This window comes from Drosophila sulfurigaster, chromosome 2L (assembly GCF_023558435.1).
Source record: "Drosophila sulfurigaster albostrigata strain 15112-1811.04 chromosome 2L, ASM2355843v2, whole genome shotgun sequence".
NCBI classification, from domain to species: domain Eukaryota; kingdom Metazoa; phylum Arthropoda; class Insecta; order Diptera; family Drosophilidae; genus Drosophila; species Drosophila sulfurigaster.
The window spans coordinates 22,181,178-22,198,402 of NC_084881.1; the positions used below are offsets into that span (position 1 = coordinate 22,181,178).

A 17,225-nucleotide genomic window follows, 5' to 3' on the forward strand; every position below is an offset into this window, starting at 1 on the left:
ATTGTCTGAGCCATATCGATTGATATTGGGCGACTCTCTCTGGGTAAACAAAGCATTGAAGGCATAGAAGGTGTCGTGCTGACTGAAATTGCTGGGTTTTAACCAGTTTCAGTTGGTTATTGCGGCAGGTCGGTCGATAAAGCGATGTTAAACGGAAATGGCTAAACATTTTGTTTAACCTTCTTTTTCTACTACTTGCAGACGCCGACACTTGACTGGCAACAACAGCAACAACAACAAGAATATTAAAGGAGACAGCAAAAGGAAAACACTCCCAACACACACACAAACTGTGTATTATGCCAGCAGGAATCGATAACTCAGTTCGAGTGCGAATCAACAATATAAATCAAGCAGAAGGCGAAGAAGAAGTCGTTGCTGTAGAATGAAAAGCCGCACGGAAAAGGATTACGACAGTGCGACGCCAGCGTTGCAGCAACAAATGAACCTCGCACGCCGCGCCTGTTGGCCAGGTCCAACAACAGCAACAGCATCTGCAACTGCAACATCACATCCGAGTCAAAGTCCAAGTCCAAGTCCAGTTTCCACTCTCAATTGCTGTGCATACCCATCAAATGGTGCTAAACAAATTCAACTAAACGAATTAACAACTTGCCAGTTGGCCAATCCAATGAGTCGAAATCAAAGTGACAGCAACAGCAGCCGTTCACAACAACAACAACAACCACCACCACCGAGTGAGCAACCACCAACAAGAGTTTACCACAAGCCAAGGCAGCAACAGTCAAGGAGTATGTCGCTTTTGCTGCTGCTGCTCTGCAGCTTTTGCCTGCTTCTCGCCGGGAGCGAAGCACGTCCAAATGTCAGTGCCAGCTCCAGTTCGAGTTCGAGTTCGAGTTCCAGCTCCAGCACCGCCCAACCACCGGCTGCAGTCACGCAGTTAAACGTAAGTATCTCAAGCTAATTGATTTTTAGCGTTAGGCGACACTAAACACCTTCCATTACTCGGATTCTCTTTAACCTGGCATTTAATTATAGTATTTGCCGCTGTCTTGTTCCACCTTTGTTTAGTTAATAATTGTCTATAATTAGGTTAATTTGGTATGTGCAGAAGCGTCATAGTCTCATGAATTGTCAGGCATTATATTGTCCAAATTTTCCCACTGACGTCATGACAGCTTGTTTGATTGTCGTATCCATCAGATACTGTCCCGCTGACAGTGAGCTACTTGATAAGCTGATTAGCGAAAAAACGCCTCATTTCGTTAGCATAATTAAACAGATTAGCAGATGTTTGAAGTGCTTTATTGGCATGTAATAAGGAAAATAATTGCATAAATAGAGCTCTAAACAAATAACGCAAATTGTGAAAAATACTTGTAGATTTTTACAGTCTTAACTTTAATATAAAATCAGTTTAAATTCCTTAACGAAACATTCTTCAGGTGATTCTTTTCTATAACAAATTATAAATATTCCAACGCCCACATACATGTAGCTTTCTCTCTACTATTTCCACCCACCTGTTTCCATTTTTCTTACCTAAGCACTGACCTAGATCAACCCACGAGAAGCGAGGACTCGAGCTATGCGGGCCCACTTAATTTATGCCAACCAATTTCATTCAGAAAATAGCTGACATAGTAGACTGTCATCGTAAAAGCAACTGACTGCCTGTTGTTGTTGAAGAGCCCACTCCAATTACCTCAGCACACATTCCGCTGTTATTAAATACCCTGTAATTAGAGAGGTTTGAAATTGGATCTCTTATTGTTGATACAAGAGCTCAAAGGATACAATACTATAAATACTTGTTGAGCAATTTGACAGCTCATATATTTCAGAGAAGTCTTATATCAGCAGACAGCTAAGAGATAACCATTAAGATAGGAATTAAGGCATTTCACATGTTTTATATTTTAAGTATCTATCTTACATAAATATTAAATTCATTTCAAAGACGTATTTAACAAAACATTACTAAAAATTCTTTTGAAGCTTTAGTAAATTTTATTTCTGTCGTATTTATTGTTTATTATATAGTAAAGAAGCTTTGAATATCTTAGCGAGCTGTTAAAGTGGATTCCACTATAAAAATACAGAGATTACTAATTCTTATTGCAATAATTATTTTGAAATTAAAGCGATATAGATTTATATTGCATTTGCCCTGAATAAGTATTAGTTATATTAATATGCAGAGAATTCGGTTCAATAACTAAATCTTTTGTGAAGATAAATCATTTAAAATAGTTTTTATAAAAAATCATTTAAAATAGTATTTTATACCCATAATTTGATAACTGCGAAATACTTCGCCGAGAATTAAATTTAATAAAAAAGCATGTAATAAATTCTTATTCCTTCATTTGCATTTTAATTATTTCTAATATTTCTCCTGCTCTTCCCCTCACAGCTGCCGCAGACAGCGACGCCGTCAGTTTTGGCCACCACAAACGCCGCATCGTCCACCATGCCACCACAGCAGCCAGTTGCCGAGGAGCTTAAGGACCCAGATCCTTTTGATGTGGAGATGGACGACGAAGAGGGGGGACACCACAAGATGGAGCGCTATCCGCTGTCGCAAGTGGACTTTGCGCGCGTGAAGACGCCGTTTATAATTGGCATTTGGATCTTATCGGCGAGCATAGCCAAAATCGGTGAGTGAATAAAATGGGAATACACACACAAAGGAGAAGCATGTTTAGGACTCGTGAAGGATGTAAATCTAGGACTCGAAATGGCAAACAGTCTTGGCCCCAAATGTGGGAGTGCGCGTGCTGCCAGCGGTTGCTAAGCAAAATCAATATGTTTTATATAACGTTTACTTCGGCGCTGTCACTGACATGCAGATGTAAGTCAACTCTCTGTGTGTGTGTGTAGGTGTGCAGCCTGTATACCAGGCTGAAGGACATTGCATAAGCGTCAGGCAAGTGCGCAACAAGCAACAAGCGAGCAAAAGCAGAAATCCTTGACACTGCCCCCTAAAATTCCGACAAAACCCCCTTGAGCAACAATTGCCAGATTGCATAAACTATTTGGCAAGCTGCTGCTGCTGCTGCAATAAATTCGACTGCTTCTCAGTCGCTCCTCCCCCTCTCAACAGCTCTCAGAGTGCCGGTGTTGACTTTGTTATCTGGCCGGCAGCTCGCAGCTCGCAGCTTGCGGCTCTTCTTGCTTCTCTTTTGCGTTACCTTGGCTTTCATACAAAAATCCATTTGTTCAAGGCTGCCAGCACGGCCCAAAAAGCCACACGCATACGCCGCGCCTCCTCCCACACTTTGTTGGCCAAGAGTGACTGCCCAATGTTGGCCAGCTGGCATTTAGCCTCTTTCGCACTACACGTTCCACTCGCATCTGCAATTGAATAAGTCAAGTGTCTCGAGTGACTCTGACGGCCACTTATGTAATTATTATCACGGCCACTTTTTCAACAAGCCCGAATATGCTGTTGGCCCAAATCGAATTAAATCGCAACTTAACTGTAATAAATTTAATGCGATTTGCAAAGTAAATTACGTCTAGTTTACAAAGCAAGTACTCTTAACCATGTCGTGAAGCCTTCAACATTTATTCATAAATTACATAATTAAATTTGTTTCTTTCTTTAATATTTACTATAAAGTATTCTATGAAGTATGTACTATACTATAAAGTATATATGTACTTTAAGTGCAAATTAGTTTTAATATTCATTGTTATCGTTTAATTTTTTTGTAGTTATGAATTCAACAAGCTTTAAAAGATTCGGACTTCCTAGTTACAATATCCTCTTCATCGACCCTAAACATTTCATGGTAATCGATTTATGAAGGCGGAAGTTATTCAGGAAACTATTTTTAGGGCTTGCTGCACCAGCAACACACTGGCGCCATCTAGCTTTCGTTGCTGTCTACGTGTAATTGGATTAAAAATCTTTATACAGCAGATTTTTGGAATATTTCGCGAATACTTTGATTTAAATAATTTAAAAGCAGAAAAGTTTGAGCAAAATTTTAAGAACAAGCTTCACACAAAATTATTATATAAATCAAAAATTGAGTATGAATTGTTTTGTGTGAAGCTTGCTCTTAATATACTATAAAGAAAAGTTAAATTAACTTTATTTCTTTGCTTTTAAAACTTCACTGATTGCATAATATGAAATAATTTGTGCATACTACTTTGCTGACGATTAAGATATGTAGAGTTATCCCCATCCGTGATTCTTGAAGCGTTTCATTCTAGAGACCTACATTTCCATATTACCCATCGTGGCAATTGACCCAAATGCAAACATCAGCAATATTCGCAAAGCAGCTTCAAAGTGACGAGAGCTGAGGAACTTGGTGAACTTGGTTAAGTCACATTTTCATGTAAATGGGCCATAGTTGAAATGGAATTTGTTGTCGCCGTAGTTTCGTTAGTTTTTATAGGCGCACACAAAAAACACATTCAAAGTGAAAGTATTTCAGAACCAGTACAGTTTGAAGTGTGAGGCAGACGCCACGCCTCTCACACCGCCCTCATATGTATAATTCATCAAGGAATGTGGCAGGAGGAAAAACGTTTTTCGGCTTTCTTTTGTACTTTAATACGGAATTTTTGTGCTTTACAGGTTTCCATATGACACCCAAATTGCATCTGATATTTCCGGAATCATGTTTGCTGATTGTGGTGGGCGTGGTCATTGGCGTTGTGCTTTATTTCTGCACCGATGTCGCCGTCTCGCCTCTGACGCCCAACACATTCTTCTTCTACATGCTGCCACCGATAATCCTGGATGCCGGCTACTTTATGCCCAATCGCATGTTCTTCGATAACCTGGGCACCATCCTCCTCATGGCTGTTGTGGGCACCATCTTCAATGTGGCCACAATTGGTAAGCATTCAATTGATTAAATTAATGGCGTCATCGGATACGCGACGTTGTCAAGCAACCCCAAGTGTTTTTAAAATAATAAAAGGAAGAAATAACTTTGACTGGGAAAAAAAGTAAAGTGATTGTTCATACGTGACTGCCTCACAGGATCACAGTCTATTGGTCCCCATCACTCACTTGCTCACTCATCCATCAGGCGGTCAATGAGGTCACAAGAAGTTATTTTTTAACCGCTGCAAATATTTATCAACTGTCGAGGTCAATAAACCTTGCGTGGTATTAAAATTCAACTTGCTATAAATATATAAAAAAATTGCGTTAATCGAATCAAGTAAATATTTGACATAAACATATTTCAGTTTCTAGAATTACTAAACAATTTTAATCTCTTAAACAATTTTAGATTTTCCAACTTCTATTAGAATTTAAATTCATAACAAGGCCAATATGTCAAATTTTCTGTTTTGTTCTTTTGAACAATATCATCTTCTACTCATAGGAAATCCCAACTCACATATTGTAGTTCAGTTATAAGTTTTCTATACACACTATTCTCATATCTCAAACACCCATTTTCAAGTAACAACTTTGCGGCAACATTTCAATTGCGAGTTTCGCATGCTGACAAAGTAAACAAAATTACTGGCAATATGTGGAGCATTACTTAGGACTGATTACAATGATGGTCGACGTAGTTGCTACACACAAATTTGTGGCACGCGAACACACACAACATTGTTGTGCAAGGCGATAGAAAAGCAGCAGAGAAGGGCAGAAGCAGTTGTATGTTAGATGACCGCTTAGAAGTGATTTACGCGAATATAAAACAACAAGACCGTACGATAGATGTGAATGTGTGAATTACAAGCACTACAAAGTACACAGAGCGGAGACGCCTCTCAAAGTTACAGCATGTGGATGACACGAACCACAACACTTGCTTTTCTGCACCCACAAGAAATATTACAAATTGTTACAATTTGTTTACGAGTCTGTAAGGAATTTGAGAGAAGCTTGAGGAGAGAAGACAGTTTGACAGAATACTTTCTTGAAGAAAGCTTTAAGAAAATAATTCGTATAACATTTAAAAATGATATATTATATTATATATAAAATGAGTCTTTATAAGTTAGAAAGTTACAATTATTATAGACACTTCGCGTTTAAATATTTTATTCCTCTTTATGTGTTATGAATATATTAGAATATTTAATTGGTATATTCGATGAGAATTGGTATATTTAAACATAGTATTGCATTTATTGTGTATAGAATGATATTTTTCTTTCTTTTTATTTTATGGTAAGTTACATAATTGTAGCTTTCAAATTAAGAAATTAAATTCTTATAGCAACTAAAAATAATTTATGGTTTCACAAAGTCTCTTTGAATTATAAAACTGTCACTATAGATGAAAATATAATTCTGTGTCCCCAGTGCCCAATTTAAGATACTCGCTGTGCTAATTAAGTCAACCAATTTTGCCTTCGAATCAGCGAAAAACAATTGAAATTGATGATGGCAACTTAAAATGCAGTTAGTCAAAAGAAAGCGCACTCAAGAAAGCAGGCAATTAGTCTTTTGATTAAGTTTAATTACCGTGGAAAGAGCCTCGTCTCGAGCAAACAACCAACAAGGATGGGTAATTGAAGCAAGGAATTCCACTTGTCCAATTGCAGGTGGCTCGCTTTATGCCTGCGGCGTGTGCGGCATCTTTGGGGATGAGACACCGAAGCTGCTGGATGTATTTCTGTTTGCCTCGCTAATATCCGCCGTAGATCCGGTCGCTGTTCTGGCCGTCTTTGAGGAAATCCATGTCAACGAAATCCTGTACATTGTCGTCTTTGGCGAATCCCTGCTAAACGATGCCGTTACCGTAAGTTGAGCACTCTGAGATTCTCTTTTTTTTCTTTCTTTTTTATGGCAATTGCAATAGATAAACAAGTTTTATGTATCAATTAAAGGCTGGCCACACACACACACACTTTGCGGCTGTCAGCTCAAAGTACTTCAACTATGCAACGTTGCACTTAATGACTATTGCGACTACTGATTGTTGAGCGGCGTTGATTAAGTAAATTAATGACTGTGCTGTGCTATCTATGCTTTCCAGGTTGTCATGTATCACATGATGGAGTCCTATAATGAGATTGGTCTGCCGAAAATAAATGGCCAGGACATTGCCTACGGTATGGGTTCCTTTTTCGTTGTCGCTCTCGGTGGCACAGCAATTGGTAAGTTGCTATTTACATATTGAAGTAGATGTTAATTGAAAAATGAAAAAATAATAATAACGAGGTCTGCTAAGTTTCTTTTTTTAGTTTAAGTTTCAATAAAATTAAATTGATTTTTTCCATTTTGTGTCCGCTTTCCAAGCAACATTTTTATTTAAATTGTTTTAAACTCAATATACTCTTAAATATCAAAAATTTCTTTATTTATTCCTCTTTCTAATCTATCTTTTATATTAGCTACAAGATTTTTTCCTTAAAGAGTTTATCAGATCTTAATTGTTTATCTAATTGTTTTCTTTCAAGAACCTTTTTTAGACATATTCATATTTCAATAATGAATTAATCTTAAATATTTCTTATCTATTTTTCCTGCCTTAACAGTTTTTTTGTAAATAATTTAAAATTAAATCCTTTTTAATCTCTCTTTCGTAGGCATCATTTGGGGTTTCTTAACTGGTTTAGTTACTCGTTTCACGGATCATGTGCGCGTTATAGAGCCGATATTTATATTCGTCATGGCCTATCTGGCTTATCTGAATGCGGAAATCTTTCACATGAGCGGCATACTCGCGTGAGTATGATTAATATAACTTTAATAAAAATAAAATTAATTTGAAATAACTCATCGATAGCATAACATTCTGTGGCATTACAATGAAGAACTATGTGGAATCGAATATATCGCAAAAGTCGCACACAACTGTTAAATACGCATTGAAAATGTTATCGAGTTCGGCTGAGACGATCATATTTATGTTCCTAGGCGTTGCCACCGTCAACAACATGCACGTTTGGAATACTTGGTTTGTGGTGCTCACCATTGCCTTCTGCTCCGTCTTTCGCGTAATTGGTGAGTGATCGCAATTGTATTTATAAATTCAACTCAAATGAATTCTTCTCTTAGGTGTTATACTGCTGTCGGCGATTGCCAATCGCTTTCGATTGCACAAATTGTCGCGCGTGGATCAGTTTGTGATGTCTTATGGTGGTCTGCGTGGTGCCGTCGCCTTTGCCCTCGTGCTGCTCGTCGATGAGAAGGTGGTCAAGCATAAGAACATGTTTGTGACCACCACAATAGCTGTGATCTACTTTACTGTCTTTCTGCAAGGCATCACCATAAAGCCGCTTGTCAAGATACTCAACGTGAAGCGAGCCAACAAACGCAAGCCCACAATGAATGAGCGTATTCATGAGAGGGTAAGTGAAGATGAAGTAATCCTGATATCCGTCTGTCCGTCTGTATTAAATGCTGTATCTTAAAAACCAATTGATAGAGAGTCATAAACGCAATCAATATTTATTTTTGGATATTTTTAAACCATCTTTTAATCCAACATTACAGTATTCTTAATATTGATATTTAATACTATAAATAAAATGACTTTAATTGCAGTTTATGGATCATTTGATGGCTGGCATTGAGGATATTGTGGGCAAGACAGGCAACTACAATGTTCGTGATAAGTTTAAGCGCTTCGACAATCGCTTTATACGCCCCCTGTTGATCCGAGATTTGAAGGTAAGCCCCGAACTCACTCTCTAAGTGGTTGTGCATTATTTGCTTCTTGCTTGCAGGGCGCTGAACCGAAGATCATTGAGACATACTCCAAGCTAACAATGCGCGATGCCATGGAGGTGATGCGACGCAATCCCTCGACAATTGGACAGATGACGGGCACCGAGTCGATGAGTGCATTGTTTAGGAATTACACCAATAATTATATTGGCGGCAGGTGGGCACCGCCAACCATATACACCACCTGGTAAACGAATTTTGGATATTTTGAGTCGATAGCACTGATCGATCATCGATCGATAACAGTGCGAATAATCGAGTAATCGTAAACAATGCATGTATGCAAGCAATTTGAATCGTATCGTAGACATTTTTGATTAGCATGACAAACACACAGCACAAATGAAAATTTGACAAATTGGCTAACAAATTAAAACACTCACACAGTACTCTACTGCTCTTTTCTAACTACTTTCTCTCTCTCTTGCTCTCTGTGTATTGCTCGCTCTTTCACACTATAGTATATTGTATCTGAAATTCGTTTAACTGTATCTTTTAAGCTTCATTTCGACTTTAGTAGCAAAACTTTTAGACCTTAAACGAGTTTAATTTCTAATCACTTTACTTGAATTTTAAATTAGTCCCAGCTTAACGAATTTGGATAATACCTGCTCGCATAATCTGGATATGGCGGAACTTGACTATAATCCATCCAAAAAGGATTTGACTGATGCCAGGATACATCATTTGTTAGCCGAAGAACTGAAGCCTTATCGCAGGGTATGTATCAATCGAATGGCAACAACGTTTCTCTTCAAATTTCGCATAATAATCAACTTTTGGTTTGGTTTTCTTATAAATATAGCAGTACCAGTTTTAAATACAACTATTACTACAACTACTACTACTATATCTTTAAAAGCATTTTCACCAAAACACAGCCCAAAAATGTTTTTGAGTACTCTCCTCTTTCTCGATATTTCGATAATTCACCTCAACTCGATATCACCGAAGATATTTTACGCCTCGTAGTCGTATACGTAATTTATGCTTTCACATTTCGTTCGTTCGTTTCTTGGGCATTTCGTTTTGAGACACAGTTCTTTCTTTCTCTTTCTCTATCTCTTTCTAAATCTATATTTCTCTATATGAATTTCTCTATATATGTATACACTAACTATATCTATATAGATATATTTGTAATTAATCGTTTGTTTGATTTCTTCCCGTTGTATCGAACTTCAACTTCAACCTCTCGTCAACGACACGTATTGCAAATCGCGTTCCAATAAAAACAAAAACTACTTCAAATTTTCGTGTGCATTGCCAAAAATGTTAACTAAACAAAATGTGCAACACAAATGTTGTAAAATATTTCGTTATGAAAGGCTTCCATACAAATGGTACGAATAAATTGGTTCATTTGCTGTTAATCTGATTTAACCATTGTTTTTTCATTTGTTGTTGTTGATTTTCCCAAGTTTATTAAATCAAATCAATTAACTAAAAATACATTTTTTATTAAATGTTTACACGTTTCTTGTGTGTCTATACTCATGACTGCAATACGTTCTTATGTAATGCCTAACTATAATAATAATAATATCGCTAACAAAATATAAAATTATCAAATATACATATATTAATAAATCAATATAAATAATTTCAAGTTTCTAGTAAATATCTTAATGTATTTCCAATTGGTGTCTAAAACAGTTTTTTAACTACTCGTATATGATAATAAACTAATTCTCAAATTTACTTGCTTAAATAATAAAATCTATTACGCATATTTTTTCAACATTTCAACATTCATTGTACATCAATCAAAAATACACAAAAATCCAATAAGATTAAATTACAATAGATGAATTTAATTATTTAAAAGAATCTAGAAAATTATTATAGATATTAACGTAAAAAACATTTAGATATTAGTTGAATTTAGATAAATATTTAAATATTTTTTATATTAAAAAAATATGTTTAAATTACTCAATTAGGCTGTAAACTTGTTAAATTTGCATTAACATTCGAAGCGATAAAATAATATTTGAGTATTAGAAAAAATATTAAGATTAAACTTTAAAGCATAATATCCCAGTTAAACGATAAAATAGGATTATTTAAAAACAAAATCATTAACTAAATTATTATTCCCTGAGTATAGTCGTTGACATAGTTTGAAAATTTGCTGATTTAATTATTATTATTAGTTAATAGGTTTTATCTAGAAATTGGATGACACACAATCAATCTCATTTGCAACTCTTCAACAACAAAACAATTTGTATTCTTAAATCAAATTACAACTAATTTTCTTGGTCTGCTTTTTTCACTCTTTTCTACACTTACTTTTTTACACATTTAAACTGTTCATACTTAAATTGTTTTATTATCTATATACTTTGCAAGAACCTAAGACACACACACACTGATTAGCAACACCAAAACAAAATAACGTTAATGTTGTACTACAAATTATACACTATCAAAGTGATACTCTTTCCAAAATGAGTCTACAACTATTTGGCTTGGCAAGAGTATTTGTGCTTCGGCTGATTCGAAGCCGGCATCCTTCTCAAACTGTGCCCCAAAATTGCACTACACTACTATTCTTCTACTACTCTAAACATTACTCGTATACTATATTCAGATAGCAACAAACTAATTATAAGCTGTATAAATGTTATGAGACCGTCTTTACACCTAATCAATTGATGTTAATGCTAGTTCTCGACATAAATTACTACTTATCATTACTACTTTGTACTTTGTACTTTGTCGAAACTTGAGTCTTATGCAAAAGGTGTTATACAATATCACTTAAGAACGCTTCGTAATATTTTTACAGCACCGTCGTCTTAGTTATAGCCGACACGCAGTAGATGACAGAGATTTGTCCACACAGGTGAGTGAGAAACAACCAAGAGAACAGACAAATCTCTGAAAGCACCCAATACGTAAACTAAATGTCAACGTGCTTTTGTGGATTTTGAAAGAATAATCTTTATTAAACCAAATATCATTATAATAATACATAATTTTTGGTGTTTTTTTTCAGGTCAATTATAAAATGCAAATGAATTTCCGGCGCATGTTCAACGATCGTAAGCATCACAAGCGAAGCAAACGTGGTGCCAGCAATAAAGTAAGGACTTCAAAATTGTATATACAATTATATCATAATATATTAATCATTCTTTCTTTTCCGGTTTAGGAACCCAAAGAGAATGTCAAGCAGAATCATGTGTCTTTCACCGATTTCCAGCAGAACGGCACCGCAAAACAGCTGTCCAATGGTACGAATTCGAGTTCAAACCATTCACGCAAAAAATCTTACAGAAAAAGACATACTCACAATTCACTTAACAAATATCGTAGATTAGACATAGGTAAATGCCGCTAAAACAGCAAATTAAATTTCTACAATGAACTAAAACTTAACTGAAACTAGCATCAGTAGAAAGCAAAGCCAATTCCAAAAATTTCGTAGAAATTTTAGCTATTTATTGAATTACATACGTTAGTTTTTCTTTTATTGTTTCTAGCCAGCATCCAATTCGAGTATCGATCTATTTTAAGTTCTTTCCACATTTCCCTTGCAAGTCATTTAACAAAAAATATTTTTAAGCTGCACCTCATCATTAACAAATTTCGTTTTAATTATTTTAACAGCATGCTAGGGCTCGGCAATTTTACATTTAAATTCAATTTTATTCGCTATTCAATTATAATATTTTGCGAGCTCTATTTTAATCTTTTGTTACTAACTTATTTGTACAATATTCATTGAAATTTATTACTAATTCTGATACCCAAATTATTCTTTATCTTTCCTACATTCTCATGTGCTTTCCCCCGACGTCCATTGAATTGGTTGATTAAATTCGCTTACAACAAAAATTTGCACACTTAACAAAACAAATTGAAACTAAAAAAAAAACAAAAATAATGAAAATAACAATACTTAAATCTGCATTTGCCTCTGCCTCCTGCCTTAACCTCATACAAAACAAATATAATATAATTGTGTTTTAAATCAACGTTATTAACCAATATCAAGACTATATTAACGATGTGCTTAATGAAACAGCCGACGAGCATCAACAGAATCCAAATGAGATCAATGTCATTGGACCCAATGACGATTGGGATGATGGTCTGACATTCACGGCTAAATCATCACGTAAGTTGAAAAACCATCTGAATATCATTACTAATTTTACTATATTAACAAATACATACAAATATATTTAAGTGGTTTTTTCATAGTTATTTATTGAATTTATTGGTTATGGGTTATCCATACATTAAACTTACAAAAATGGTTTTATTATAAATATACATACATACATATTTTTTTGTGTTACCATTAAATGCTGCGCCATAAAATCCTCTAGAGATACTACTTAAACTCTATGCATAATCGGCAGTTATATAGCAATAACCGATTTGTATTTAACAATTGACTACACAAAAATGCCATAAAGTGTTTTATTTGATTTTGAACTCTAAATGGGTCGTAAACTCTTTAAGTGAATGAAATATATTAGAAATATACACAGCAAAAAGAAATCTCAAAAGGGTTCAAGACGTTTTGTACATTTTGTAAACAAGTAATTAGCAAATGTGTCGAAGTAGCAAAGTTAATTTGTTTAAATGAAATGCTAAATATCTAGTTAAGCTCAATTACCACATCTTTAATTTCCTTCAATTCTGCGTACAATATTTTTTGTGTCCCCAATGATGAAATCTTTGCTAGACATTTTGATGATTTCTTTATAATTTTCAATTCACATTTGAAGTCTTTTGTTTTGTCGATAAAGTGAGGAGTATCTTATTAAAGTGCTATAAATTTTCTATATATAAATATATGTATTGTTTTTTCCCCTGTTTTATGCCTATCCAATTTTGCATTTGAATACCATATAAATCGTGTGTGTGTGCGCGTGTTAACCGCGATTACAAAATACTGATCCTGATCTGATCCCCCGACACTGTTGCCACAATTAGCTGACTCGGATCGGGCCAATAATAACTCGTTGATAGCGCATATACAAAACCTGCCCGGTTTTGATGCATCCAAGGCGCGCATCGTTCAGCATTATGCGCCCAAACTTGAGGACGGTCCTCAGCAAGAGCTTGACTCGCCGGATCCACCAGTTGGACCCACAGCGGCTGAATTGATTCTGCCCTGGCGACGGGATCGTTCATACCAGAGCATTGGTAAACAATATCAACACAAACAAAACCAAATACAAATACAAATACTATCATCATAATATCGATAATAATAATAATGATAATTCAAATTCAATTATACTTAATACTAAAGCAAACAATGGCTATACGAAATTTGTACATGCACTCACATCAAATATAGAAATACTCGTATCACACTCATTAGCTCCTCTGTAGATCATTCGTCCAACTGCTTTGGAAATTTCTACCATTCGATTTCAAGCCAAAATTCTGATGTATATATTAAAGAATATATGCAATTTGAAATATAATTCATTTATAGAAAGCAAATATATCAAAACTTGAACTGCTTCTCTTCTTGCTTCTCAATTTTACATTTAAACTTTACATACTTCAACAAAAACAAAATCAAAGTAGAAGACTTTATTCATCCTGAGTGACTTATCTAAATGCTTCTAGCTTCTATTCTCTCATATATTTAACTTTATTCTCTTTACAAAAAAGGACAAGTTCGCGTAAAAATCATTCATCTGCCATTAATCACACACTGAAGAAAAGAAAACAGCAATATCATGAACTGTGTATTTTGATCAGAATGCATAAAGCCTTAATATTAGAGACGTTATTGTACAATATATGTACATATGTATACGCCAAGCATTTTAAAGCCGTTACCTAAGTTCCTTACTATTTTTGTTTATTGCTTTTTATTTAACTTGTACTTCCCAAAACACGAAAAAAACATACATACAAATCCATACATGCGTAGACACAATATAGTACTTACCTAAAGTTGTAATAATTCTCAATGTAACTTAGATATATCTCATATAAATAGTTGTCATCGATATAACTGTCAAGCTTGATTGATTGATTGATTGACCGATTGTAAAAACACACACAATCACTGAAAATTGCTTGTTAGAGGCAAAAATCATTTGCAGAGCTCATAGTTCCATATAAATACCAAAGGCAATTGTGCCTTGATTAAGTACATGTAGCTTCCATAATCAATTGAAAAAGTCACAACAAGAAATGATTGAAAAGTGAACGAAACAAAAACCAAACAAACAGCAAAAGCAGCATGGCATTTTTGTGCATGACAAAGTTATTTGTTATCGCCCCCCTTCCCCTTTAAGTTAAAAGTCGCATCTAATTTAATACCTCCTAAGTTGAAAATCGGGCATTCCATTGGCATTCCAATACAGCAAAATCAATCAAAATTTGTTATTAGTGTAACCAGGGATGAAAAAACCAATCGAATCGAATCAAATGTCGCATGTGTTTTTTTGAGCTCCAAATTGAAAATTATTCTCGTTTGCATTTTAATGAAAACTAAGCATTTAAAAATTATGTATTAAATAGAATAAGCTTCTATTGTAATAATTATTTATTCATTTTGAGTTAAATAAAAATTAAAGTTTGTTGAATTACATTATTTAAATAATTAATTTGTAGCTCAGTGTTCGGGAACACTTGCGATTAATAGAATGGTGGGCATACCAGGGCTGCGAAGCGATGAGGGCTGGCAGCTTGTGAAGCCCTTGTCCTCATTAAGTTGGCTGCACGACGCGTTAGACATTGCAGCCCTGGTTTTGCGCTCATTTGATTCGATTCGGTTTGCATTACAAACAATTTCCTTATGTCAGCCTTTTTGTTGACTTTTAGTTGAACGCATTTTGTTCTTGTTCTCTCGTTTGTGTGTATTTTTCTTTTCTCTCCCTCTGTCTCTCTATCGATTTACTGTAGTTACCTCAAAAATTGAGCTTAAGACGAACCTCACGCTGCATGCCAAAATGGTCATTTAAATTACCTTTTTTATTACAATCCCCTTCACTTAATCTCTCGTGCAGTGGCGGAGCATCCCATACCCGAAGAGGATCGCAATCTGTCGCGTGACTCGGATGGCGAGAGGCGTGTGGCCACGCCCACAGCCACCGAATCACAGCTACCATGGAAGCGACAGGGTGACGAATGCACCGATGCCGTGCAGCAGAATGAATTTCCCCGCCTGGGCCTCGAACAAGGAGTATTTGGCCTACAATTCGCCAAGCGCCACATTTCTAGGTAAAGTTCAAGTTAATTGTAATTGATAGATCTTTGGGTGGGCGACTGGTTTCCTTAAAAACGGCAGTTTACAACACTGGAATGTACAGTTACCGTTCCGTTTCCATTTCCGTTTCGGTTTCCAAAAACTATCTGCTATTTGATTTTTGTAAATTGGCCGATAACTGAAGTTACCTAAACTTGTGTAAATATCTGGAAATATTTGAGATAATCTAAAGCAAACAAATTATTATATATCACTTGATTTACTCTTGTGTTATTTAAGTGCACCCAAAAAAAATTTAAACAAAACCATTAATAAAAATGGCGCAAAATTGTTACTGAAATTTAATGAAAATATTCAAAAAATAATTGTACGACACCTGTGTAGTAATTTTCTATGTTCTTTCTTATGTTTCTGTTCTTTCCGTAATTTTCCTCTACTTTGTTTTTTTTCTTCTCTTTGCCGCATTGTTTATACTTTGGTAACTGTTGCCCCACAACCACAACCACAAAAACGAAATTCAACCACAACCAAATTAAATATACACAAACACACACCATGTACATTGCGCTGTCCTGTGCTTGCAACCAACAAAAACATCAACAACAACAACAACAACAACCAAATTCAACTCAGGTGGTATAAACAAGCCTAAACAGCCCAAGTCCGTCATAGGTCTGTTTCGACGTGAAAGTTCCAGCTCCAAAGCTGGCAGTCTGGGCAGCGTGGATCCCAATTTGGAGCCCTCGTCAACGACGGCGACGATGATCAACAATTCAACGGCGCCATCAACGTCCATGATGCACAATCCGCGACTCGACAATCGATCGCAGTCCATCTCATCGGGCACCTTGGGCAGCCACCTCGTTGGCCCCGATGGCCACACTGGACCGTTTCCGGTCACCGCCAGCCATCGACGCAATGTGCGACGCGGCTCCATGCTGGAGCTGAGCGGGTAAGTTGAACACCACTGCGGCACATGCCACTCTTGCCACACACTGCTCTCTGTTTGTTGTTGCCACACTCATACACAACTGTGTGTAAGTGAACTAAAGTGTGTATTGCTATATGTTGCATGTCTGTATTCTTCAGTTACTCGTAGATTTAGTATGCCTCCTTTTTTTAGAGCTAGTTTTATTTGTTTAAATAGGTTCGCTTCTTACAATTTCCATTTTCATTTATACATAAATAATGTTTTATAGAAACTATCAACAAATTTCAGCTGAATAGATGGGAATATATTAATAACTTCTAATTTAAAACTTAGTTTAAATAAGTCTAATACAGCTTGTGGGTCTATAATACTCAAATAATTACCCTTATCGGCTTGGATTATTCCATTTACAAGCATTGTGACATAATTTCATTATTCTTCTTCTTTGAGGAAATTCATTAAAC

At 35.6% G+C, this 17,225-nt stretch overlaps 1 protein-coding gene across 1 annotated transcript in view; it reads left to right on the top strand.

Moving 5' to 3' along the window:
• LOC133850580 (uncharacterized) overlaps window positions 1-17,225 on the top strand; it is a 29,385-nt gene that overhangs the window by 6,723 nt on the left and 5,437 nt on the right. Inside the window, 19 exon segments of the mRNA XM_062286705.1 lie at window positions 202-907; window positions 2,378-2,621; window positions 4,559-4,822; window positions 6,502-6,698; window positions 6,936-7,056; window positions 7,489-7,627; window positions 7,689-7,906; window positions 7,961-8,253; window positions 8,450-8,575; window positions 8,632-8,789; window positions 9,214-9,352; window positions 11,427-11,483; window positions 11,637-11,723; window positions 11,793-11,874; window positions 12,669-12,761; window positions 13,589-13,801; window positions 15,631-15,779; window positions 15,781-15,844; window positions 16,464-16,782. Of these exon segments, the coding sequence (XP_062142689.1) occupies window positions 386-907; window positions 2,378-2,621; window positions 4,559-4,822; window positions 6,502-6,698; window positions 6,936-7,056; window positions 7,489-7,627; window positions 7,689-7,906; window positions 7,961-8,253; window positions 8,450-8,575; window positions 8,632-8,789; window positions 9,214-9,352; window positions 11,427-11,483; window positions 11,637-11,723; window positions 11,793-11,874; window positions 12,669-12,761; window positions 13,589-13,801; window positions 15,631-15,779; window positions 15,781-15,844; window positions 16,464-16,782 (3,485 nt within the window). The 5' untranslated portion in view covers window positions 202-385.